The sequence below is a fragment of the Mugil cephalus genome, chromosome 8 (genome assembly GCF_022458985.1).
Source record: "Mugil cephalus isolate CIBA_MC_2020 chromosome 8, CIBA_Mcephalus_1.1, whole genome shotgun sequence".
In the NCBI taxonomy this organism is placed as follows: domain Eukaryota; kingdom Metazoa; phylum Chordata; class Actinopteri; order Mugiliformes; family Mugilidae; genus Mugil; species Mugil cephalus.
The window spans coordinates 18,404,114-18,429,869 of NC_061777.1; the positions used below are offsets into that span (position 1 = coordinate 18,404,114).

The 25,756-nt window shown below is 44.2% G+C and overlaps 2 protein-coding genes across 5 annotated transcripts in view; one reads left to right on the forward strand and one right to left on the reverse strand.

The window, feature by feature from the left end:
- The first annotated feature begins 1,906 nt into the window (after positions 1-1,906).
- LOC125012339 (L-serine dehydratase/L-threonine deaminase-like) lies at positions 1,907-4,511 on the forward strand. The gene is made up of 8 exons (XM_047592233.1): positions 1,907-2,052; positions 2,229-2,401; positions 2,552-2,591; positions 2,680-2,819; positions 2,982-3,073; positions 3,434-3,661; positions 3,772-3,896; positions 3,989-4,511. The coding sequence occupies exons 1-8, from the start codon at positions 1,974-1,976 to the stop codon at positions 4,180-4,182; spliced, it is 1,071 nt and encodes a 356-aa protein (XP_047448189.1). The 5' UTR covers positions 1,907-1,973; the 3' UTR covers positions 4,183-4,511.
- A 1,532-nt stretch (positions 4,512-6,043) lies between these two features.
- LOC125011980 (probable E3 ubiquitin-protein ligase HECTD4) overlaps positions 6,044-25,756 on the reverse strand; it is a 34,483-nt gene continuing 14,770 nt past the window's right edge. For all 4 annotated transcript variants that reach the window (XM_047591545.1, XM_047591543.1, XM_047591544.1 and 1 more), the window contains exons 30-76: positions 25,486-25,621; positions 25,250-25,394; positions 24,985-25,151; positions 24,658-24,804; positions 24,378-24,562; positions 24,057-24,210; positions 23,675-23,955; positions 22,965-23,151; positions 22,788-22,869; positions 22,496-22,698; positions 22,233-22,368; positions 21,869-22,051; positions 21,599-21,763; positions 21,341-21,510; positions 21,087-21,202; positions 20,892-20,995; positions 20,518-20,679; positions 20,256-20,404; positions 20,041-20,120; positions 19,618-19,781; positions 19,253-19,490; positions 18,389-18,525; positions 18,173-18,299; positions 17,644-17,781; positions 17,303-17,439; positions 17,056-17,216; positions 16,790-16,971; positions 16,488-16,693; positions 16,251-16,381; positions 15,944-16,149; positions 15,651-15,830; positions 13,844-15,243; positions 13,542-13,749; positions 13,221-13,444; positions 12,983-13,128; positions 12,772-12,875; positions 11,777-11,900; positions 11,110-11,300; positions 10,811-10,957; positions 10,546-10,665; positions 10,305-10,460; positions 10,111-10,214; positions 9,658-9,879; positions 9,398-9,564; positions 9,082-9,277; positions 8,760-8,982; positions 6,044-8,287 (exon numbers count right to left, since the gene is read on the reverse strand). In XM_047591545.1, the coding sequence (XP_047447501.1) occupies positions 8,151-8,287; positions 8,760-8,982; positions 9,082-9,277; positions 9,398-9,564; positions 9,658-9,879; positions 10,111-10,214; positions 10,305-10,460; positions 10,546-10,665; positions 10,811-10,957; positions 11,110-11,300; positions 11,777-11,900; positions 12,772-12,875; positions 12,983-13,128; positions 13,221-13,444; positions 13,542-13,749; positions 13,844-15,243; positions 15,651-15,830; positions 15,944-16,149; positions 16,251-16,381; positions 16,488-16,693; positions 16,790-16,971; positions 17,056-17,216; positions 17,303-17,439; positions 17,644-17,781; positions 18,173-18,299; positions 18,389-18,525; positions 19,253-19,490; positions 19,618-19,781; positions 20,041-20,120; positions 20,256-20,404; positions 20,518-20,679; positions 20,892-20,995; positions 21,087-21,202; positions 21,341-21,510; positions 21,599-21,763; positions 21,869-22,051; positions 22,233-22,368; positions 22,496-22,698; positions 22,788-22,869; positions 22,965-23,151; positions 23,675-23,955; positions 24,057-24,210; positions 24,378-24,562; positions 24,658-24,804; positions 24,985-25,151; positions 25,250-25,394; positions 25,486-25,621 (8,828 nt within the window). In that variant the 3' untranslated portion in view covers positions 6,044-8,150. The remainder of the gene's footprint in view (positions 8,288-8,759; positions 8,983-9,081; positions 9,278-9,397; positions 9,565-9,657; positions 9,880-10,110; positions 10,215-10,304; positions 10,461-10,545; positions 10,666-10,810; positions 10,958-11,109; positions 11,301-11,776; positions 11,901-12,771; positions 12,876-12,982; positions 13,129-13,220; positions 13,445-13,541; positions 13,750-13,843; positions 15,244-15,650; positions 15,831-15,943; positions 16,150-16,250; positions 16,382-16,487; positions 16,694-16,789; positions 16,972-17,055; positions 17,217-17,302; positions 17,440-17,643; positions 17,782-18,172; positions 18,300-18,388; positions 18,526-19,252; positions 19,491-19,617; positions 19,782-20,040; positions 20,121-20,255; positions 20,405-20,517; positions 20,680-20,891; positions 20,996-21,086; positions 21,203-21,340; positions 21,511-21,598; positions 21,764-21,868; positions 22,052-22,232; positions 22,369-22,495; positions 22,699-22,787; positions 22,870-22,964; positions 23,152-23,674; positions 23,956-24,056; positions 24,211-24,377; positions 24,563-24,657; positions 24,805-24,984; positions 25,152-25,249; positions 25,395-25,485; positions 25,622-25,756) is intronic.

The following is a 25,756-nucleotide window of genomic DNA, read 5'->3' on the forward strand; positions in this document are numbered from 1 at the left end:
TCGATGCCACTTTTCCATTTTCATCCTCACACACAAAAACAGAAGCCCAAAACCCTGGCATGCCATGGAAGCAGAGATAATCTAGCTGCACACCGTTCAGGTTCAGTGGCTCCAGAGCCCTGCAGTGTGTTGGCCCGTGCTGTGGCTGTCTGCATGGCATACTCGTGCACCGAAATGCACGGAGCACAGCCCTAATAAATGATGCCAATTACATATTTGCTTTCCCTGCTCTGACAACTTAAAATATCTACCATGTTCGCAAGGTAATCAATCATGCATTTCGCATATGGGCAAATGAAAGTCTGCAGTTGCATCCTAAAGAGTGCTTCTCAGTTCAATTTGTCACAAAAGTGCCACAGTTTCCCAGATGTATTACAAGGCTTTTTCCACAAAATGATTTCCAGTTCATTTTGTCAGGCAGGATGTTACCACCGACTGAAAGCACAGTAATAATAATAACACTAATAATTTAATTTTTAAGTCCATAAAGTTTAGTTCACTCAGATAAATGGATTCTACTATGTCACATTTAGAGCAGATGTTTCTGCAAGTATAGATTTACTCAAATTAATTCCAACATTAACAACATTAATGGCAAGTTCACATATGCATCAATAAATAACTCTCTGGTCCTGGCGACTGACACTGAAATGTTAATATACTGATATTTTGTTTCATAACACTGGGAAATAAGACTGATGCAAGCACAAAATGCTCTCAGAGTATATGTACTGTATACTGCTCTGTATATTGAGTCCTTCACCAGTAGGTGGTGTACCAATCCTCTGTAATTCTCTGCCTCTGCACAGTGGACATTTCAGTTATAGCTGGAAACACACAAGAGTAATTAACATTTTTAAATGTGGCTGCACGGATTCCATCAACAATTCGCAAGGCCACGGTATTGTGCATGCTGGCTTCTACCAGAACACTTTAATTTAACAGAGCTATTGTTAGTGTTCATGGTGGCACCTCTGTATTTCACATCAAAATTACAGAGTGAGATTTAAATATAATGTTACTTCAGAGTGACCTACGTTTGAATTTGGAAGAAGAACTTAGATGCAGTTATAAAAGGCCAGAATGTAAAAAATAGTACAAATGAAACCGGGAGAAAATGCAGCAGATAGATGTATTTATATTATATGGTTTTAATGGGTAAAACTGTAGTTTACTTATGCATTACTTCATTCTGCACCTTTAATTACCGGTGTACAATTTAATCCACAAAAACATCAAGTAAAAAGTTTAATTTGTAATTAGCAGTCAATTAAATATAAATTATGCATTACCTCAAATACGTAAGCTATAATATAAAATCATTTTTATAGCCTATTTCTAAAAGCTTGTTTCCAGCAGTTGAGTCTTGCTTTCGAGTTTTGTGTCAGTGTCATCCCGAACACCGGATCGTTCAGGTTTGAACCGTCTCCTCGGAGGGGCAGTTCACGGAGCCCGCTTTTGGTAGTCGGGGATCGGTGCTAAAATAGAAGCGACTCTTTTGGTAATGCCACAGTGTGCGCAATTCCTTTACGGGTGAGAGAACATGAAAAGGACGGCGCGTAAAATAAAATGCCATGCGTCTTGAAAAAGGGAACGATTAGAAACGCAAAGGGTTATGATCCAGGGGAAACTGTTTTGTACCTTACAGGCAGATTTGAATATTAATTGGTGACATTCTAAAACGATATTAGAGAGTTTATTGCTATTATTATTTATTTATTTTTGTTTTGGCGCACAGTCCTACAGTTCAATCAGCACTCTGTCTGAATATCAGAGCCTCAGAACATCAGATCCTCGCACATCCCGAGTTTACTGTCTAAGAAAACGGGGTGAATTTTCATTCATTTGACCTGGTCTGTCTCGCCCTCCTGGTCTATGGGAGGGCTCTGGTGGCTGAAGGCCTGGCCTGATTGGTCTGGAAATAGGCCTCCTTTGCCAAGCCCACGACACAAGCAGGTATATATGCAATTTACATGCAAGAGGCAGAAGAGGATGCAAAAGGAGGTTTGGGATCAGTCCACGCAGTGTTTCCCTGTCTTCCACCTGAGTCTGGTAAGTGGAAGCACAATTTCTTCTGAGCTGTGAAGAAAGATCAGGGTTAATAATTTGGCAAATAGTCAACAGCCCATTTAGTGAAAAGCGCTAAGAGAAAGCTGTTAAAATGTAAATATTTGGGAGCTTTGGCAGATCTGTCTTTTGACAGCTTTTTGAACTGCCTGCCTCTTCAGAAACATTTCACATTTCACTGATGAAGACCCAGCAACCTCTTCATGTGGCCACTCCAGTGAGGCAGAGCCTCGCCCTCACCAAAGTGGCCGGCACCTCTGTCCACCTCAAGCTGGATTCATCTCAACCGACGGGATCCTTTAAGATCAGGGGCATCGGCCACCTCTGCAAAACGGTGAGTCACTCCTTTCTGCACCACGGTGACAATGTGTTTTTAAAGAGGCTGCTGCTGGTGAAAGGGTGGACGCATGGGCAAGTTCTAGTGAGTCAGCTCCAGTCTGAACATTGGGTCGTTGTGTTTACTGCGGTGTTTGTTTCCTTGTAGTGGGCAGAGCGAGGATGTGAGAGATTTGTCTGCTGTTCAGGTGAGCACAAAAGGCAGTGAACCTCTACATACAACCTGATGTGTTTGCATATTTCAGTGTGTAATTTTAAGGATTTTGGTCCAAACAGGAGGGAATGCCGGTATGGCGGCAGCTTATTCGGCCCGTCAGCTCAGGGTGCCCGCAACCATCGTAGTGCCAAGTGTCACGCCAAACCTGACAGTGGAGAGGCTGAAGGACGAGGGGGCGACTGTGATCATTCATGGAACGGTAAGTTGACTCCATGTGTCCCTCATGTGTTGTTTACTGCATTCTTTACATCATCTTTTTCTTCTTCTTCATCAAATACATAGTAGTCAACGGTGATGTGTTCTCCTGTTTCTTCAGTCATTTAACATTTTCTGAAAGTTAATTAATTTCATTCATTTTCAGGCTCTAAATGAAAGCATTGAGTACGGACAGCAGCTTGTGGCCAACAACCCCGGCTGGATATTCGTCTCTCCCTTCGATGATCCCCTCATCTGGTGAGACAGCCTCCCTCTGTCGGTTTTTCCCATCAGGGAGAGTGACAGCATGTACATTATTATCTACAGGCTATTGTGTAGCAATGTGTGTACCCAGGACATGAAGAGCGTGTAAATGGCTGGTGGTAACACCTGTCTTATCATACACTCATCATTCATGCATAGAAAATTTGCAGGGGCTGAATTTAGTGGAACGTCAGATAGAATATGGAGATGCATAGATGTCCAAGAAAGGTATTGAATTTCAAGAAGAACTCTGCTTTAAAGGAGAAACAAAACAACTGTGATAGACTCATTCACTGTCCACGTTCAGATCAGTGTCAGTTTCAAGGAACTGACAGTTTGTGTTGATTTGTAAAGGGAAGGCCACACGTCTCTAGTGAAGGAGCTGGAGACTGATCTGAGCGAGAAGCCGGGAGTGATAGTGCTGTCGGTGGGAGGCGGAGGCCTGCTGAACGGAGTGGTGGAGGGACTGCGCCGTGCCGGCTGGGCTGACGTGCCCATCGTAGCCATGGAAACCATGGGAGCACACAGCCTCAATGCAGCGATGAAGGCTGGAGAGCTCGTCACGTTACCCGCAATCACTAGGTAGTGCGTGTGACCCCGATTAAAACTGCTATTGCCTCCAGACAGTGTCATCATTCACGACTACATTTTCTCTCCTTGTGTTGAAAACCTGTTCGTTTTTTGCTCTCCAGCGTTGCAACCACGCTGGGCCTGACGAGGGTCTCGGCACAGACGATGAAGCTGGTGAACGAGCATGCGGTTTTCTCTGAAGTCGTCACAGACCAGGAGGCCGTCAAAGCCGTCGAACGCTTCGTGGGTGAGTGCGACCCGCGCGTGGGCAGACGAGCGACAGATTTAAAAACGGCATCCGTGAGGCTGATCTCTCCTGGCGTCTTTGTCTGTCTGCAGATGACGAGAAGGTGCTGGTGGAGCCCGCCTGCGGCGCTGCTCTGGCAGCTGTGTACAGTGGCATTATCAAAAGGCTGCGGGACGAGGGCAAGCTGGCAGAGCGCCTGGGCCCGGTGGTCGTCGTGGTGTGCGGTGGCAACAACATCAGCATGGAGCAGCTGAGGAGGCTGAAAAAACAGCTGGGCATCATCTAGCGTGGCCGACTACCTTGGGCCTTCATGACCTTTTCCTCTGGCTTTCCGTCAGCTGGTTACTAATCCCTAAACCGTATTATTCAATGTGCTCCACAGACAGAATCATTCCAGGCTGAAATGCTCCTGAGCACAGAGACAGAAAAAGATGAGAGTGAGCAGTGTGTATAAATTAACAAGAGAGATCCTGTGTGAAAACAGGGGTTACTGACACATTTATGTTATATTGACTTTTGTATTTAGTATGCTTCCTTTGTAAAATTGTTTCTATGTTGCTCTCCTGCTTTTATACTTTGTGATGTTGTTTAGAAATAAACTGTTTCTCAATCACATTCCTGTCCTCACTGTTCCCTGTTCCTCGCTGCGCACAATAACTCAGCTGCAATTCACACCACATACAGCTCAAACCAACAGGCAAACAACATGTCAGTAGACGTCTGGTTCACATTTGCGTCCCATCCATCGTTGTACATGTTGAACGATGACAAGCAGTTTCAGTAGTGTGATGTCAAACCGATGACATGTGCTGATTTACAATACAAATAATTCAACCATAGGCTTTCATTTATATTATACACAGGCTGTGTACCGATCAGCCAAAACATTATGACAGGTGAATTAAATAACTTTGACCATCTTGTTTGGATGTTTGGACCTGGTATTTGTGTGCATGTTACTTAGACCACACACCTACACCAGACCAGATGCCCCGACCCCATAGCAATGATACTCCTTGGTGGCAGCACACAAACACACACTGAAAAGAGAAAAACAAACAAACAAACAAAAAAAAAACTGTTTAGGAACAACTCGAAAAACTGGCAGAAGGTGTTGACCTGGCTTCCAAATTAACTAGAACCCAAACTGATCAATTATCTGTGGGATGATCCACAGAGACCCCACCCCTCAACCCACAAGACCCAAAGGGCCCCCACCAACAACATCCTGTTTCCAGACACCACAGGACACCTTCAGAAGGACCGTGTCCATTCTCTGAGAAGTCACAACTGTTTTCAAGGGACACGAGAGACCTACAGAATATTGGTAGAGTTTTTATAATGATATACCTAATGTGTATATGTATGCAGTACTTACTCTATGTATTGAAAGTACTAGAATACTACATTTGAAAAGGGGGGTTAAAACAGCACGTCGTAACATGTGTGCTTTAAATCAACAGCTAAAGCTGTTAATGGGTCAGTACCAAGTTGCGTCAGTAGACAGTAGGACATCTTCACACATTTTGAATCCACTAAACCTCCCAGCGTTCAATTAGCTAGACTGTGTGGGATGTGGCGTCTTTCCTAGTTTCTCATTGGTCTGTGGGCCATTACATATGGCCAATACGGGCGGGGGGCCCGAATGTCAGAAATAGAGACAGCCGTGTGCGTTAGGGAGAGCTGATTGGCTCCTTTGAAACCAATATGCCTTAGACATTCCTAGAATTCCTTCAGAGTAATATATATATATACAAATATCCATTAGTGACCTCGTAAACTCATTTCCCCACATTGCTTCTGCAGCCATAGATGGTTTTCTTTTGAATAACGCACGTAATGGAGCTGACGGGACCAAGTGAGTCAGCGAGGAGATGACTGGACTAGAGATCCAGCTACAACTGGCCTGACCCAGCACTTGCTACTTTGAAAAGGTGTCTGGTTTACGGGCAGGGGTGATGTAACCGGTGAGTCGCGGGGCCTTACATAAAAAGCGTGTCCTAAAGGAGACAAAACATGCTTGAGGGGGCAAACATGTAACAGACGCATATCAACGCTGGTCAGTCAAATATGCAAATGAAGCATGTTTTCCCACAAACATTCATTTGATTTTTAAGAAAAAGTGAATAACCACAGATACTGTGAAATGGCTTTTGTACATGAAGACATTTCTTTATTGTGACACAGAAATCTCAAATGCCATCAGATTCTTTACATCTGTATAATCCATTTTAGATATGTTACGTTTCTGATGTGCAGAGGTAAGACAGTAAAAGTTAAGTTAATGCAACCATAAATAATTGTAATAAATATCAAGTAAATGTACAGCACACATTTTTTTTCTTTTTTTTTTATCTCAACACCTCTTTGTATGGATATGTCCTTTTTATAACCTTGCCTACGCCTCCTGAGGAGGGAGTAGAAGAGAGAACGTCCCTGTTAGCAGCGGTGTATCATCCTTCAAAAGAACTGAACCAAAACCAAAAGCTTGCAAGCAATTCAACAATCCAATTAGTCAAATATCAATTCTGTTGTGTTTTTTTTTTTTGTTTGTTTTTTTCAGTTCTATCCAAGTAAAATGGCGATTTTACCCACACAAGAAAACATGTTTCACCATGAGTAGAAGAAATTGAATCCATCTGAGTACAAGACAAAGGTGATAAGATTATTGGTATTTCCAAAATTCATAAAAAATAACAACACAACAAACTGGATATCCAACAGACATCACCTAGTTTGCTCATTTTAGAATCTTTTCTTGGAAGAGTAGTGCAAACCAAAAACAAAAAAATATAAGGTGAAGTGAATTAGCAATTAATAAAAACTGCCATCGAACATAACTTTAGGATATTTACATTTTTTTCTTTTTCTATTAAAATTTTACACAGCTAAACATTTGGTTATGGGTAAAATGAACGAAGAAAGAAAGAAAAAAAAACCAGCAGAACCCGTTCATTAAAGAAAACTATGAAAAGGCAGAACTCAAGGTAATCCGCCGCCACTCACCCAGTGTATGTGTGTAGATTGTGTATGCTGGGGAGCAGGGGGGGAGCACATTCAGTAGCAGTAGCACACAAACGATGTGGAAGAAGAGCAGCTCATGAGATCTCTTTCCTATTTTCACAACGCAGCAGGTTTCACAAACCTGAAATGCAAGTACACAAACCTGCAGGTGTCCAATGTGATCCACTCCACCTGTCCGAGCACGCTGCCACAGCTACTCAGATATAAAATAAATCAAAGCAATTTCATAAACTGATAGATTAATATAACTTTTTACATGACTTAAATACCCTCTCCTCAGAGACTTGAATAAAATGTATTCAGTTTATATAGGCATAAGTTAGTTTGTCCATTAGCAGTTCATATTTTTTTTTTAAAACAGGCAGTAAACTATAATATATCCTGTACAGCACATTGTCTGCCTGTTCATAGCTGATGTAGTCAAAAATAGGCGGCGTCACACCTATCTTTTTTTCTCTTAGTAGTCGTACCTCCGCCTTAAATGTCAAAGATGATTCCATGAAAATCATTCAGAGTTTTCTTTTCACACGAAACCAGCCACAGCCTCTAGAGAGAGAGAGGCTCCTACAGCAAAGGCCTGGTTCAGAAAATTGTTCCCACAGAGGGGAGAAAGAAGGAGGCAGCAAGGTTAAGCTTTACAACAACAGAAGTTGGTTTGTTGCCTCTGTGTCAATGCCAAATCCAGCCACTGAGATTAGAGCTAGTTCTGCAGAGACCACGCTTTGAAACGTTTAGCAATTGTCAGTTGAACTTGCAGCTGTAAAGTGCTGATCTGAAATCTTCCCATTAAGTTGTTAAATTCACAGAACTCGACTGAACCTGGTTAAACCTGCTGCTAAAGGAAGGGGTAAAGAAAAAAAAAACTAACAAAAAAGGTCTCACAGTTGTTTCACTTCAATGCCATCCTCAAACTCAGTGCAACCAGAACAAAGACATGTCAGTGCTAATTCAGATTATCTTCCCTGAAATCCCTTAAAAACAAGTGTCAAACATACAGATGAAATGTAGTATTTGTGTAAACTGCAATTCAAAGAAGGAAGGAATAAAAAAAACCAAAAAAAACCTGCCACCCAAAAATAACTGAAAAGTAATTTACTTTGTGGCTTGATGCTGCAGAAGAGCATAAAGGACAGTCTCAGAGGAAGCTCCAGGAGTTTGGGATGAAGGGAGGAAGGGGTCAAAAGTAAGGGTGAGGTGTTGGGTACGTATGCTGGGGAACTTAGAGTCGTCTCAGCCGCTGAGAGGGTCCTCGCGGTAGTGGATGGCGTGGCGCAGTTTCTCCAGCATCACGTCCAAAGAAGTGTACTGGGGCAGTTTGACCATGAACATACAGGTCTCCACTCGAATGTAGCGTGAGTCTGGCTGGCCTGGGAAGGAAACAGAGAGAAATGTTATTCATGTTCACCACTGGACCTGTTGATGAAACTGCACAAAGCCAACCGGTTGTAGCAAGACTGTCCAGGTGATAAAGTCAGTGTGATAAACTATCTTCTCTTTGGAAACCACAGCAAACTGCGAATTTCAGGCTGTGGCTTTAAAACCTGACTCGGTTAGATGAGACCGATCCTCACTTCTGTGAAAGAAGCATGAGCTCATACATAGAAAAGTGCAAGTGTGCCTTCTTACATGGAGTTCCTCAGTGTGTCACTATTATACACCGTCATTAATTAACAAGCACAAGCCATGGCACACAGTCTGTCTAAGGATGCAAGACAATATGAGCCGTTTTGATAATCACTATCAGTGGTTTTGTGCAGGAACAGGACTGAGAGAAGCGTCACACATGGATAGCAGCAGTGAGTCTAGTCAGGGCCCTGTTGAAACCGCGTCAGATTTTACCTGCAGCTCCGTCAGGAGGGGCGATCTTCATGGGGTACGGGGGGACGTGGGCGGTGTCGGGCCCTCCGTCCTTGCAGGGGCAAGTGAATGGTATGCGCTCCTGGTTGCACGCAAACTTGATGAACTTGCAGAGCTCCTCCTGAGTGAACATCTCCAGGGCGGTCCAGAAGAACTCGATGTGCTGGTCGGTCTCCATCAGACCCACTTGATACATGGTGTGAGCCTACGCAGGGAGAGAACAGGACGGGGAAAGGAACATGTAAAAAATGTGGGTGGTTGTAGGATAGAGAGCACTTTCACACATACACTGTACACACTTTACCTTGAGGAACTCCAGGTTGATGTAAGGCAAGCCACAGGTGCGCAGCTCAATCTCTAGGGGGCTGAGCATGGTGAGCAGCTGCAGGGGAATGATGGAACTGAGTCCTGCACGCACTGCTGTCATACACTCCACGTTCTGCAGCTCCCTTAGGCGAAGGCCCCTCACCGTCCGTGCATACACATCCTTGTTCTCCCAGCTTAGCACACACAGACAACAAGCACATAATAAGAATGAGAACACACTCCAATGTGCTGTTGCTTTTAGGTAACTGGAGTATTTCTAAAGTCTAGAAAATGACCAATCAGTTGGACTGTACCTGACAGTGAGGCTGCGTCCTCCCTGACAAAGCTCCACCTCTTCACCAGCCATAGTGATGTAGGTAAAGGTGCAGCAGGGCCGGCTTGGGGACTCTGGACTTTCTCCTGAATGATGCTGGGAGGAGATTTCAGCACATATGGCCTCCAGCTCCGACTCATCAGTCACCTGTAGCATCAAAAAAGAGAGTTTTACAGTAAATCTATTGTTGTTTGGTGCAGGGAAATGCAGCTGTTATACTGTATGTTATCATTTCCTCACATTTTCAAATTTCTTGACGTAGTTGTAGGTGAGCACATCAGCTTCCTGCAGGTCCTGCTCCAGGTCAAGAGACTCGCCAACCAGACCCTTCCAGAAGGATCCCAGTAAGTCCAAAGGAAGTGGCACATCAGCACGGATGGCTATGCCAAGCAGTTGACCAAAGAAGTGCAACAACTGTTCCTCTGCATAGCTGATAGGACAGGGAGTCAGGATGTACTTCCCCTGAGGACAACGAAAGAACAACAATGACATAATATTGTCATGAACATTTTGCACAAGATATGATTCTTAAAAGAACAGCATTCTTGAGTATGACTGAATGGTTTTATTATGGCAACTTAAAAGCTATATATATATTTTTTTAAATGCTAAACATTTCATGGCTGTTGTTTCTCAGATCAAGATATGATGTACAATGTACAACATACACATGCAGCAAAGACAGAATGTTACCTTGTTCCGGTTGGCTGCAGCACTGGGGCAGGGGAGCAGCAGGGACAGAGCAGAGCTCTGTAACTCCTTACACACCTGCCATAGGAAGTGCCTGAAGGAGCCACCTGGACAGACACATTCATACACAGCTACAGTTAAGATTTGAGGCCACAAGACAGAATAGAAAAAAGAAAATGTAAAGGACAAATTCTAACTTGTGCCATGAACTTCCTCTCCGGTGAAGCGGATGTTGAAGGCATAAGTTGGGTCTCCTCCACTGGCCAGTTTCACACAAAGCTGCGATGACGGCACGCAAGACAGCTGACGTGCCGCCTGGCAGAAATAAGTGTTCTCTGAGGATCTGATCTCACCTGAGGGACAAAAGTCAAAGTCACATGTGTTGCGAGTGATTAAAAGCTGCTTCTTAACATGTGAACAAGTGAAAGGAATGCCTACCTCCCACAATCTCTAGAGGGTCCAGAGTAATCTCTGGAGCAGCATGGTCAGCTGTTCGCTGAACTGTGGCATTTAGTACTCTGTTCATTACAGTCACCTTAGTGTCATAGAAGATTAGACCTGTAGCCATGGAGACAGGAAAAGTGGTGAGAGATTCCAACAAAGCAAGTTTCCACTATTAGGTGAGTACACTTACATATTCACGATAAATTGATTTACACAGGTTGCTTTGTCCCTGCTACATGTCCGCAATGATCCTTCTCACCTTTGGCCTCGCATAACAGCGCCGCAATGCTGTTCTGATAAGTGTGTGTCTGCCTCAGCTCCACTAGCGGCAGGAAGAAACTCTCCAGGGTGTTGTTGAGGGACTGCAGCAAAGCGAAGCGCAAGCGCAAGCTCTCCACAGGCACATCTGAAAACATCCGCAAGTTCACACAGTTATTTATACAGTAACAGACAAAACCACTGAGCAAATCATTTTCCGACAAGGACAGTGGAAAACAGGAGAGAATCACTTCTGTCAACCTGAATCTCCTGAGCTTTATGTCGCTTCCGTTTACTTACTGCGCAGACAGGCCACACGAGGATCGGCAGCGTCGCTGGGGTCCAGGTAGACTTCATGGGGGTGCAGTCTGGCTGGTGTGATCGCCAGGTGACGACACAGCCTGTTGATATACTGCACCAGAGCCACATCCATTTCCAAGCTCCACTTTCTACAGGCCTTCTGGGCATGACGAGTGTCTATACAGGTACACCTGTGTTTTTAAAGAAATAGGCTTGATATTAATACAATCTGTGTGATAACAGAGATAACAGACTATACACAGATGATGCTACAGGTTACCATTATAGGAATGTTGTAATATCAAGCTTTTAAATACCCCATTTTAATTAGACTGTCCCTTTAGACACAGTGTGAGAGTATTAAAAGTCAGTTGCGTCAGCATATACATCTATTCCACATAAAGAAAATCACTGAGTAATAAGTAAGTTGTAATATATTTTATCGAAATTTCTTATTGTGGACAGAAAATAGCAAATGAATAATAGTTCACAATTCTGCTTCCCTGCATTTTCATCCCTTCATTTCAAAAATTTCAAAAAGTTAATTGATTTTTTTTTTTAGACTGTCTTTAAGAAAATAAAACTGACAACAAGTTGGGTGTATGTGTGACAGTATCTGAGTTACAGCTGTCTGCTGGTTACTGGAGTCCGACGTTCCCAGTCTCACCTTTCAAAGTGAAGGTCATAACCACAAGCCAAAATTGCCCTCCAGACGCTGCGGATGTCCTGCTTGGCACGGTCGACAGCGAATTTATGGAAGCCTTCCAGCGTCAGGTACTTCTCCTCTGGGACTAAAGAAAAGTGGCGTGTTAGGCATTAAACAGCTCCTGGTATCAAAAGAAGACTCATTTTTTTATCCTGTTGGTGCGGCAGAAAGTAACTATGTAAATTTAGTTTTCAAGTTTTCCAGTTTTCCATTTCATACTACTTTACACTTACACTTCGCTAAGTAAAAAGAATACTGCACTTTTGTGCCATTTATTTGATTATTTGATGGAAACATCTTGTAACTTACTACCTCACTCCCACACTTCTCTTAAGATTTTTTATTTTTATCTTATTCTATTTTTTCTCCTTGACCTGTACTCTTACGTCTATGTCTGCTCACATTTCTCTGTTATCTTGAGACTCTTGGACAAAACAATTTCCCTGCAGGGATCAATAAAGTGATCTTAAATCTTGACTTCAATTTTAATACCATATGATGAGGTTTTAAAATATACATTGTTAGATAAATCATTTATAAATCACTCGAACCATTTTGACTTGTGCTACATGACATCTGTTTATGCGTGAAGTGTAAAGTGTGTGCATGTGTGTGTGTGTGTGTGTGTAATTCACCCACTAAACGTCCTACTTTTAATAGTTTAAATAATTTAACTGCATAATGAGTACTTTTTTCATGTCTTTCTCCATGTATTTACCAGAAGCTTGAGTAGGATTCAATCAGTATTGGTGAATTTTGAAACAATTACATTGGTAAATGGACGTGAATAAAGGATCTTAATACTTATCACAACACTCTGGTCAGTTAACTATTAATAACCTTTTCAGTCTTCAGGGCAACAGAGTAACTTACTCTCACAACTTTTATTGGAAACAGTTGCAAAACACTATATCAATGACGTGTGTAGGGGACGACTGTATGTGATTATAACCAACCATCAGTTTTCTTAGCAGGAGATTTTTCCACATCTTTTTCCTCAGGTCTACATTTCTCCGGCGATTTTGGCTTTAGGACTGTCTTCTTCTCACTCAGTGCAGTCCTGGCAGAGACACAAAACAAGCAAGTTTAAATTAATTATCACGTCAATGTATTCGTTTAACTAAACGTATGCTTGCTCTTAAAGGTGCGGGCGGGGAACGGACTCACCTGACACTGTTGAGCACAGACTTTTCCTTGGTGGGAGGTTTGGTGATAGGTCTCTTGGTGCTCACGACCTTGCCTTGATGCTGCTCTTTTCCTGCCTTGCTGTACTTGTTCTTATTGGGCTTGGGGGTGCCATACTTTCTTAGAATCTAAATAAAAACAAATCATTTTTACATGTTAATAAGCATCAAGTATAAATCGTTGAAAAAGTATACCAAAGCATACACCTCTTATTGCATACCTGAGTAAGTTGGTCTTCAAGTACTTTCTTGGGAGGTCTAACATTCGTGAAGAAAGTATGCAGTAGGTTGCCAGGCGTCTGAGAGTTGATCTGTTCCTTACTGAGGTAAATGTCAGACACTTTAACAGGCTTTGCCGGTGTGAGGCTGAGCATCTGCTCCGAGTGCACACAACTCTTAAAAATATCTGTGAGGACATCTCGTGCTCCAGGTACAAGCTTGTCACCTTGAAATAGAAGAATAGTATGAGTTAAGAATTCAGCCGAACTAATGAGTGACACTCTTTACAAGCAGAAAAGATTTGATTAGAGTCAAGCACCAACCTTTGACTGATTTGTCCAGGAAGTAGTCTTCAAGAGCAGAGCTTCCCTGTGTGTCAAACAGGCTTTGGTTAACACTCGAAGCTGTGAGGATCTCTTCATTAGTCAACTCCATTAGTTCCTCTTCACCTTCCAGACTGGACAAACCAATCAGGTCACTGCTGTTGAAAAGACTGGCACGGATTTTTTCCACTTTGGCCCGAGAACGAACCTATAATTAAGAAAAAAAGACAGGGTTCTTCAGGTTTTCGTTTAAATTGAAATAACAACATTGTAAACTTTAATGGTGCTCTGTTTCAACCCACCTCAATGACAGCATAGCCTTTGATTGGCCTGGCCATGACTGCATTGCTCTCCAAGGAGGTGACTGTTTGCATAGAGCCGCCATCCGACACCGACGGTGTTTCTGCAGCGTCAAGAGGCTCGCCCAAGCTCCCGAGACTCCCGAGGCTTCCTGTGCTGCAAAGGGAGGTATCCAGACTCTCCTGACTAGAAACTGTCTGAGGATCTTGGGGACCGTGCGGGGGGTATGTAACAGCAGAAGCAGCAGCAGCAGGGTTGACAGCTGGAACATCTAAATGCTCCTGATTTTCAGAAAGTTCACTGGCAGTGCGAGAGACCCCCTGAGATGAGCTACAAATGGAGGTCTGGCTGGTGGAAGCCGAGGCGCTCACACTCATGGCTGGAGTCACGCTGCTGGAGCTGTCAGGACTCTCAGGACCTCCGTTGTTGGGGAAGGGGCGCTCGGGTTCGGGGCCCGCTTTGCCATCCTGAGGGCTCGTAATCCCAGCTCCGGGTTTCTGCTTTTTCGGGTCTTCTTCCTGCAGAGGGATGAAGATTTCATCTTTGAAGAGCCCTCCATGTGCGTTGCAGGCCCTGCGGATAGCATTCCGGACCACAGCCTCCTCCAGGTGTGTGGGGATACCTGAGAGCACCAGCAGGCGACTATGGGCAGTGGGACCCACCAGGGCCTGGCAGGCGTCTGTCACTGCATCGCTGGTTACACTTAAACCCTGCGGGTCCTTATTGGCAAGATGTCGTAAAATCATCAGGAGCGTGAGGCAGCGGTGGAACCACAGCATGTCCTCAGGTTTACTGCCTGCCATGTTGAGCAGGGCGCTATCACTCTCTGACAGCCTCGCACCTCCACTTCCCCGTTTCCCTGAAACAGCTGCTGCCACTGCAGCCGCCGCTCTCTCACGCTTCATCTTCACCTTCTTGCGTTTGGACAGCAGACTCGGGCTCTGCGGTGTCTGGCCTGGGGATGATGACGAGGAGGAAGAGGAGTCACTGAGGTTAGGGGCACTGGTGGAAGTCAGGGCTCCTACTGAAGAGCCACCAACGTTGAGGGGAAGCGTGACCTCTGCCACAGCCAGACACACCTCCATCAGGGCATGAAAATAAGTGGAGAACCGGCTCTGCTCCGCTCCCAGAGCCAATGCAATACTTCCTGATGAAGACCCCCCTGTTCCAGCCCCTCCAGCAGTCCATCCCTGAGTTTCTCGGTCATAGAGCTTTCGCAGTTCCGTCTGCAGGGCCATGAGCACGGCGAGGCAGGGGTTAAGCAGCAGAGCAATGGAGCTGGAAAGGCCAGCGGGGCTCTTGCGCTGCTCCAAGTGGTGGATCTTTCGCAAAAGTTCAGCTAACAAGTGAAAGATGAGTTCTTTGATGGAGGGAGCCAGATCAGTGGTCCAAAGCAAACCACCTAAGAACAGTAACACAGAACAGTTTCATGTTTGGTATAATTTATCCAGTAAGTTCAGGCAAGCCTCCAGTAAGTTTCTCTAAGAATTATGGATCTAGTGGTTAAGAGTAACGAATATGTGGGTTTCACTAGCTCATAAAATCTTGACATTTTATAAGAGAGACATTTAAAACCTTTAAAACCTTTTCTTGTGATTTGTTGCAAACTATCATCAAGTGCTTTCTTGACTTCAAGCTCAAATTATGTTTTTACTGCTATTTTTTGTAACTCACAGGGGTTCATTGAAACCACCCAAAGAAACAGAATAAAACATTTTTTTTCCCGCAAACAATGTGTATACAGCAATAGTAATGACAAATTGATAAATTATTCTCATTGAATGTTGTTATAATAGGTGTTTATCCTACCTAGTAGTTCCACCACCTGTAGCAGAACAGATGAGGGCACTGTGTCCAACTCATCCTCTGATCGTTCACTGCTCTCTCCCAGCTTCCACGTCAACAGCTGTTCAGCAAATGCCATGGCCAGAGGAAACTCTAGAGGCAAGGAGTGCAGCACCAACACAGCACCAGGAGGAGGTGACACCCCTACAATTAAGAGAATGATGGGATACTTACTTCCTGGTTTAACTGGTTACCTGGTAACTTACAAAAGCCGTAACATATGTATGTAAACTTCCTTTTGGAAGTTAGACACTCACCCAGTTTGATGTGTACTTTGTCAGCAGGGATGATAACAGCGGGGTACTGGTTGGTGGTGGGAGGGGGAATAAGGCCTGTGTTGGTAGGTGAGGCATCCAGAGGATAACACACAGCCTCCATCAGATTTAGCTGGCCATTTCTACGCACTTTGTGCCCCAGGCCATACACCATGACTCGAGCCCAAGGAGCCTTGTAGAGACTTGAGCTAATGGGAGGGAAAAGACAAGAGAGACATTCATGAAAAACAGTAATAAAATAGTTAAATCGACATAAATTGCTGAAGTTTAACTCAGTGCTGTGACTCACTCTTTGCGGCAGCCCAGCTGGCTTTCTTTGCAGGATACGATCACAAACGCGGCACCTGGAAAGCTGACATCCATGCTAACCTTGGACTCGGTCACAGGGAACTCCTCAGAAGTAAACTGCTCTGGTGCATTCTGTCAACGTGACCAACATCAAATAGTTAATGTATGTGTCCAGTGACAAGCAAATCAAATCATTATATTCGATTCATTCAATCAATCAATGACTGGCAGAGCCGACCTGTAGGAAGCAGCAGATCTGCTTTGTGAGCTCCAGTAAGCTTTCCTCTCCTTGATGCAAGGCACGAGTGATGGCCACTGTCAACCACTCCCGGATGGGCTGAGCATTGCCCTGGTAGAATAGATCTGTGGGTGAGCAGCTTTGGCCCTCAAGGTTGTGAAGCACCGACTGAGCCAAATGAATAGAACTAGAACTAATAGTGCCATCTGCAGGAAGGACAAAACACGCACATTGTTAAATATAACAGAACATTTACATCACACTGTGAGATCTAGTTATTCATAAGATATATTTAAACTCACCAGGGAGGGGAGGAGCCAGCAGTTGATTAGACAGAAGCTGCAGGTGTTCCAAGGTGATGTCACGGATGGCAGGTATGTGGAAGAGACGAGTGAAGGTGTGGGGATTCTTGGGGGCAAAGATGTTGAGCAAAGCCATGCGGCAGTATAATCGGGCCAGCGCACTCTCACAGCGAAGAAGTTCCCTGAAGCAGAGCATCAACATTTTAATATGGGAGAAGACTAGGATGAAGACTATTGTGTTCGTCCACATTTGACTTGTGCTTTACCTATGAATCTGAATGTTGCTACTATCTAATGAGACCAAGCCGTTGGCAGCAGTGCGTCGAGATCCAGCAGGTGGGCGCTCCAGCATCTCGATAGGGTACCAGTACCTCACCAGCACGCCCTCACTGCGCAGGTATGTCTCCACCTGTACCAGTTCATTCACCTTAACAGACACCAACAAACAAGTTAGTTTACTGATACATTTAATGTGAGGGAAGAAAATAGTAAATCATCAAGTATTGTACTTACAGAGTCCACATCCAGCACCACACCATGCAAACCAAACGTCTTCAACATGCCCCGGATAGCAAACTTAGGCAGTGCTGTTCCCCCTGTAGTGCTGTTGGTGTTGTTGCTGTCAGGACAGCGGATGACCACGGTCAACCCTGTGTTGGAAAGGCAGGTTATCATCAACGTCAGTTAAATTACATTACGCCACATTCATTAGCCAAACGGTTTTGTCTTGTACAACCAGCGATAAGCGCATTCAAAACAAAAGGGGCAAGTGATAAATGTCAACAATGTTTAGTCCTACAGAACAACGACTTAAAGGTTTTGTGTTTTAACAGTGGAAAGATTTCCTTTAGTACCTTTGCGAACTTTGTCGATCGTGAACTTGTTGGCTTCATCCTTTATGTCCTCAATAGTAGGGAGGTAAAGATCACGAGGAATGCCACCATTCTCTTCATACAGGAACTCCACTGTCTGTCTCGCAATGTCAACCATGCCTGTTGTCATTGAAACACAGCTGTAGATTAACAAAATATACACAAGCACAAGTATGGCTATAGCTGAGTTAATCATTAAATGAATGAATAAACTAGACATCTTACTTACATGTTAACTCTGTTAATTAACAATTAAATGTTGTCAGTTGTCTTTAAGTTGAATTTGATTTTGACAATATAATCGTTCCACCTTGCTCTAATTTGTTAAAGGACAATGAATTCCTTGCTGCATGAGTGCACCTTAATTGTGGCCAACAAGCATGATTCTGCTTTTATTCTGTTTTCTTTTAACAAAATCTGGAAGCGGCAAAATAGGTAAAATGCATAGTATTATGGTAATTTGCGACATTATACGAGACTTTTCAGTTAATGAGACCCTTTCATTCTTTACCTAGCTGCAAAGCTCCTTTGATTTGGTCGAGGCCTGATTTCCTCTCAGCCTCGTTACGGAACCGCCTACGGATTGTAGGGAACACTTTTGTCTCCCACGCCTTCACCAGGAGAGCATAATGATCCTCCTAAAGTCAAATGAAATCAAACAGTCAAATATGCAGTGATATATAATGAATGACTGGACAAAATTTAGAGCAGTGGAGGCTTTACTCACCCTTGGGACATCGTCATCATCCTCATCGTCACTCTCATCATCTGCAATAGGTGGAGGATGCGGGTCAGGCCCAGAGGTGACCAGGTTCTCGTAGCTCAATTCCACCTTATAATGGCACGATAGGTCACTGTTGTACTCTGTACCAATGGGAAAAGACAAAGAGAAAATGCAGATTTAACAAAGTTTACCAACACGTCAAATGCAATAGTACAAGAAATGAAAACATAGTTGAGGTATTTTTAATCCTCGGACAGTTTTTACAGGGTAAAGAATCAAAGGAGTGAAAAAGTCTGGAACTGGTTCAATATTGATTCTGCAAAGTCACCAAAAGGGCCACTGGTCCACAATCCACTAAAGGTGCTTGTGTTTGCTACTGACACGCTCAGACTGTTGACGACAGTGTCAAGAAGTGTCAACAGAGACAAGAAGGATGAGAGACAATGGGAGATATTAGACACGTGTATAATATGTATGTATGTACATAAGTCTTGCAGCAAGATAATATGGTAAATATACAGTAAATGTGAGAGTCCCACAAAAAGTGGAGTAACATTAGACTCTGGGTTCAGAAAATGTAGCTGTTTAAAATTGTAGCAAAAAAATATGACGCCAGCACTGTGGCATTAAGTCATTAAGCCGGTAGTATAAAGTATGGGTTTATGAGTTGAGACAGTTGGTGACAAAAACAAGCTCTTGTAATGGACTCAGGACCAATTGTTTTATTACACTGCAGATGCTTTGAAGCTGCCGGTTGCAGTTCTTGCTCAATACTGGACTGATTTCAGCTTCCAAATACTGGAAGTAGACTAAAAAGAAAATACTGTGTGTTTTAGATAAAAACTGAGGTCAACATGAGAGACATACGTTGCTGGGCAACTGCAACAGCTGCAATTCGACAAGGAGGTCCATGAGAGCCGGAGTCTGAAGCAACACTTGCACCTGCATCATTATCACTGTCTGAGGCCATAGCAAAGGGGAGTGCTTCAAAATTTGCACTTATTTCCTCTGCAAGGTCTACACACAAGTCGGCCGCATTTCTGTGCGCCTGGCCTTCTGCATATGCAAATGGGCGGCTTCCAAAGTTGGCACGGATCTTTGAGTTCTACAAGGAAACAAGAGGGTGGGAGATACAATATGTATTACATGTAAGTGATAGACCAAAGTCAACAAGAGTTTAACAGCAGGTCAAATCTAATGATTTGGTGACAATTAAATCAGCATAAATGTACCTTCTTTTGAATGTGCACCAGGGGCCACATTCCTCCAGCTACATCCTCCAGAATGGGGCTAAGCCGCTGACCACAGTAGGTAAAGTAGACCCTGCCTTTAGGAGCCTGGCCGGGGGGTGGAGGAGTGCCTTCAGAACGCTCCCAGCCTATTCCAGCCACATCACCTGTGTTCACGTAAGCGGAAGGTTACAACCTCATAAGTGACTCGATGTGCAGAGGTAGTGACATGTTTTAAAGCATAATAAAACAGGATAGTTTGAGTTAAGGAAGCATGGTATGCTTGCAAAATAGCCTTTTGAAAGAGCAGCCAGATTTAAAGAGTCTGCTTCAAATCCATAACATACGTTGCTGTATGGATTTCTAAGCAAAATAAAAGACTATAGATTGTGAATGTATAGAAGCATACATAAACTCCTATCTCACCAGGAAGTAGAGCCACATCCAGCCTGACACTCTTCCACTGCAGCAAACTGGAGCCATTATAATGCACTGCCCTACCATTACTGACACACACAGACAGACAGACAGACAGATGCACAAAGACGGAATGACACAAAAGAGAATAGCAGTCAGCAATCAAGTCAGAGACAGAGCAGAGGGAAAAGAGATGGAGCGTTTCTGATTGAATATGAACATACTTATGAAACAGGCACGTGCCAACTGGGTTGGTCCAGGCTCCGTCCCTCTTTTCTGCCTCTGTGGCAAAACCAAAGGACACAATTGGGCCACTGTCCTCCTCAGAGTCTCCATAGGAGACAATTTCGATTTCCCAGTAAAACGACGGTGCCTTCATGAACAAAAAGAACAGGTGAAAACTTGAGATGCCCATTTTTAAGCACTTTGACAATTCTTCGCTCAAACAAACTGAGACGGGAGTGCATACCACTGGGATGTGCTCACCTGAATTGGTACAGGAGAAGTGGCATAGATGAAAGTGCCTCTGGGAAGTCCACCTCCAGCACTTGGATCAGCCAAGAAGGTGACAGAGGTCAGACGGGATGAGAACATACATGCACGGACGGGAGGGAATACTCTGGATGGACACCAAGTGATCTCCTTGGGCTGTCAAGACAAGCACATCAATGGGATGAGGAGACAAGAGGGGCAACAACATCAATGGTTCTGTACATTAAAATGTAATTATATCTTATACAGTATACAACATTATTAAATATCATGTGAGCAGAGGTTTGCAAAATGTAAGAAAGTATTTTTCCACCTCATTCAAAAAATTCAGTGTAATTCTGCTGCAGCCAACATTTGTAAATTCCCACCTGGCGTCTATCAGTCTGCAGTGGTGGAGGTGGTGGCCTTGCACAGTCCCGATAGAGCATTCTCACCCTCTCACACTGCGCCTCAACCATGCCAAGACGCTCTCCTGTGCAAAAATGTTCGAAATCCGTCAGAAAAGCAGCTACAAACACAGTATGTTACGGAGACCAGCTGCTCAAATGAATTCACATGCTCACCAGGACTGCATTCCTGAGCAACCAGGTTGAGAACCTCAACGGCAGCGGGGCATTGCTGAATGAATTCTTCACAGAAGGAACTATCCTCTAGGAGCTGTGCCATCACCAGGCATGCCCTGAAAAACACCATCACAAGCCTTGTGATTTTGTTGTATTTTTACATCACATTACACAGAGCGGTTGAAAAACAACCCCGTCAGAACGGTGAAGATTATAACCTACAGAGAGGTTTATTATCAGAAGTGTTTACCAACCTAGTTCTGATCTCAGCCAGCAAGCGGACCGCAGCCATTACTGGGCTGGAGCCATCTCCTGTAGCTGGTAGCGAAGTGTGAATTGAGAGACTGCCCTCGTGTGGCAGAAGCATGGACTGCACTGCCTGTACGACCTTTTCTGTGATGGAGAGCTTATAGAGGGGGAGAGCCTGTTTGGGGTGAGCCAAGGGTGAAAAAAGACACCTGTAAGAATCACATTTTCCACAATAATAATGCGCCTGACTCCAGAAATATTACCTCAGATCTGGGAGTGCAGAGCCGTGATATAGGCACTGTCAGGATGTCCGAGGCTTTGCAAGCTCTCCTGTACTCGCAGGAAGGAAACTTGACAGTGGCGATACCTTCCTGTTCATTTATGGACATAACTATGCCAACACTCCCCAGCACTCCTTTACCTATCACCTGCAGAGCAGAGGAATCAAACTGAATACGCTAGCAGCTAACATTTTAAGGGAAAATATCAAATTTGTATTTATCGGGGATTGAACTGAACTCCACTAAACTAACCTGGACCTCAGATCCAATCTTAATAGTTTCCTTGAAGCCTCCAAGGGCACAAAGTGCAGCAACAGCCTGTCTGCCGATAGCCTGCAATTTAGCCAGTTTTCGGCCGCTGCTGCTGCCGTTCTCCAGAATACTCTCTGCATACTTCCCAAGCTGAGGGATAAACATGAGCGCTCGGGAGAGCACCTACCAAGAGGGGAAAAAGCATTAGAGACTATAACAAACAGCATCATAGAGAGTCCAATCAATATCAGCCTAAATGGGAATGATTTTAATTCCCTAGGGTCCTGCAGTTAAGTATATGCAGCAAGTTTAAGAATATATTGTAAGTATAATCATTGCTATGAAGACAGAAATGATGGGTTACTTTTTCAGCAGTGCTTGTCCAGATCTGAGCTGTGTTGGACTCTGGAGCAGTGAGCAGACTATGCAGCAGAGCGATAACCTCAGCAGCCATACTGTTGGCCACATGGCCGCTGATAAACGGCCGAACAGGATCTGATCTGTTCAAGACGGATTTTAAAATAATGGGTTACAACCACAACCAAGACAAATATCAGTGACAAACACGCTGACCAAAACATCAATTGTGCTGAACTGTGGACTATTTGAAATACTGAAATGTTTCACCTGGCCAAGTCAGCATTCCTGTCCCTACAAACAGCAGTCTGGGCAGTTTTCTTCTTGTCACCAGTGGTAATTCCCCCAGCAGTCTCTTGGGTCAGTGTCTCCACGGGTGGACCAACACTGACTATGAGACCAGACTGCGCCCACTTGTTGGCCTTCCTCAGGGCAGCAGCCGCCTCTTCTGTGATCACCTCACAGCTTCCACTCTAGGGAGGATTTAAAAATAAAACACTGGTAAGAATGGGACCATTCATGTTAGAAATAGACACTCTCTGTTTCATATAAATACACCTACCTTTGTCATGTCTCTGTCCATCTTTACTACCTTTTCCATGTTTGCGCCAGTGCCAAGCCGAAAGGGACGCCCCTCTGAGCTGCTACATTTTGAAGAGAGTGGTAGGACACTCGAGTTAGAGAAACCCAGTGTTTTTTTACTAATGCAAAGTTATAGCGATATCTGGGGAAATCGTACCTAAGAAGTGGTTGCAGAACTTCATGAGATGATTGATCTTCTCTTTTGTGGATAAAGATGGACAGCTTGCCATCAACTGCCTCTCCCTCCTCCCCAACATCCTCAGACTTGAGAGCTCCTTTGGAACTTGCACGGGACAAACTAGTGTCTGGCTCAGAGGAGCTGGGAGAGAGAAGAGTCTGACATCCTGGCAAAAGGACATTATAAATATTAATTATTAGCAGGAGAAAGTAACAGTTTAGCATGTTGTGGCATTTAAATTTTGCCAGATGTCCACGAATACATATAGTTAGTATTCTTAATAAGTGGTTTAGACTTCTGTTAAGTTAACACAGAAAATATGGCGACAGCGCAGACCATAGCGTAGTAGCGGACGTGCACCTCCCCAGAAATGTTACTAAGTGCTGCAGCAATGCAGAGCGCAAGTGCTCTTCTGTTTACTTCTCCATCTCCACCATTATCAAACTGATTGTTTTGCATCATTACAGATGGAAAGGTCAACTGAGGAGGTTTGGAGATACAAACATTTGTACGAATCGTGTCGGGCAAAATTTCGGTTCGTTGAAAGTGAAGCATGAGGTACAAACAAAAATGAACCCGACTGACAAAAGGCTCAGCGTCAACTAGCATTACGAGCACGTAAGTATGGCTCGCACCAGCAGCCTAGGTCCCGCAGTACCCGAGAAGCACCTTAAGTAGGAGAAACTAACCTGGAACTACGTAGTCTGCCAGTTTTGCTAGCAGCAAGGCAGCAATACGTGAGGCCGGGTCACTGGCATCCTGTTGTTCAGCATCTAGCGTGTTAATAGAGTAGCTCCACGAAGGCAGAGCCACATTACCACAGTCCTCCACACTCATGAGAGGTAGGGCAGCTCGGCACAGCTGCAGAATAATAAGCACTAGCTTTGGAGAGGGTCTCTGGTCCAGCAGTAGAGACAAGAGCTTAGAGACACAGGCAGGCTGGCTCAGGATAGCTTTCCCTATGTGACTCCTTGAATATAAAACAAAGGGGTATATACAAGTAAGACGACACATACATATACTGTATATACAGCAAAAATTCTGAAAAAATATATGCAGCACAAACTTCACCTGGAAAGATCATTGAGCAGACTGAGCACATCCTGCAATGCATCATTACCAGCTGCCTGATTCCCACAGCACTCTGTTGCTCTGGCCAGGTGATTGGTCAACAGGCTGGACACCTGCCTTGCCAGACCAGAATGAACTGCATCTGTAGAGCCACCTTTAAAGAGAGAAAGACAGCGCTTATTAGTTTTCCATTAGAGCATATACCTAGCGCTTCCTCTCACAGTGTGAAAAAGAATAAACTCCTTAAACGAATCCTTGTTTCTGAGTTTAACACCAACATAGTCGTACATGATTGAATGAGTAGCTACAAACATTTCGTACCTTCCACTTTCTCCCACTCAATGCATCTATTGGCCAACACCTGGAAAGCAGCCCAAGCCATGGTGGCCACTTTTTGCTTTTTGGTTTGCTTTTCATTCGAGCTGCATTCCCTCTGACCACTTAAACTACACAGACTATCCATGAGCTGAACCAGCCCGCTCCGTACAAGGCACTGCTCCTCGCTCCTGTAATAACACAGGTAAAATGTAAAGTTAAGCAATTGAAGTTCTGGTATTAGAAGAAAGTCAAAAGATAGATTATTCAAAACTGATTAGCTTACCTGGTGTAGGGGATTGTGCAAAGCAAGCCAATACTGTTGGCACAAGCAATGGGGTAGCGAGCACACAGTGACACAACAGACGTCATGGTTTCCCCAAAGGCCTCCTGCACCTGCTCTACCATCCCACCACAGGTCAGCTCCTCAATCCTGGACACATGGGGAACAAAGAGAGATATGTAGAAGAACCACAATTTAACACAGTTTATCCAATAAACAAAGCTGCAACAAAGGTTGGTTTCAGTTTTGTTCTTTTGGAAAATGCATAACCAGTATATTAGATTCAGAGTTGGCTTGGACTGTTAACTGGATTTCAGCTTCTCCTCTTACCTTGGGCCCCCTTGCAGTACCATAGTAACAGGCCCCACCAGGTGGGTGACCCCGCCCACTCTAACAGCAGCGGTGAGCAACTCCCTCATATGAACAAGTGCCTGCTTTCGTGTGCTGCCTCGTCTCCAACGCGTCTGAGCAGCAGACAGGAAACTGCTGCTTGACACCTACAGTTTTGACAAGAATAAAATATCTTAGAAAATCATCTCTTAATTTTCTGGCAGCTATGGTTACAAAGATATTGTGTGAAGAGTGAGATACATACAGCCTGATCAGGTGTAGTCCCAATAAAGGCAAAGAGCTGTCCCAGCAGCACACTGTACGTTGGCTTGTCTCGACTGTCCTCCACGGCCAAAGACTGGAGCAGGGTAAAAGAGCTGCTGCGATGACTAGTAGGGTGGTGGCGCCTCCTAAACACAAGAAAACAAGTAAAGGAACAAATCAAACATCCACTAATTTCTATGATTCCCTAACGCTTTATCAAACTCAAACAGACAATACCTTTGTGGAGCATGTGTAAATTCCAGGTCCTGGTTAGCGATCATCTCCAAGTCAGAGGGCGCAGACATGCTGCGTAAGAAAACCGGCTGTTTCACCATGGGGATCACCGTCTTGGCATCTGACACCGATTTAGAAGCTGACACAAAAATGAGAAGAATTGGATGGAAATTAGGGTTATGATGTCTTGGAGGAACTAACATCTAATCTAATCATGATGGAATTAATAACGGGCTAATGAAAAGACTGACAAAGATAGAGCTGTCAGACGGTT

What these genes read in the sequence shown, in the direction of transcription:
- LOC125012339 (XM_047592233.1), top strand. Translation starts at nt 1,974, where the DNA reads ATGCAAGAGGCAGAAGAGGATGCAAAAGGAGGTTTGGGATCAGTCCAC. An exon ending in TCGGCCACCTCTGCAAAACG is followed by an intron (nt 2,402 to 2,551) that starts GTGAGTCACTCC and finishes GTTTCCTTGTAG; the next exon opens with TGGGCAGAGCGAGGATGTGA. An exon ending in AGCCGTCGAACGCTTCGTGG is followed by an intron (nt 3,897 to 3,988) that starts GTGAGTGCGACC and finishes GTCTGTCTGCAG; the next exon opens with ATGACGAGAAGGTGCTGGTG.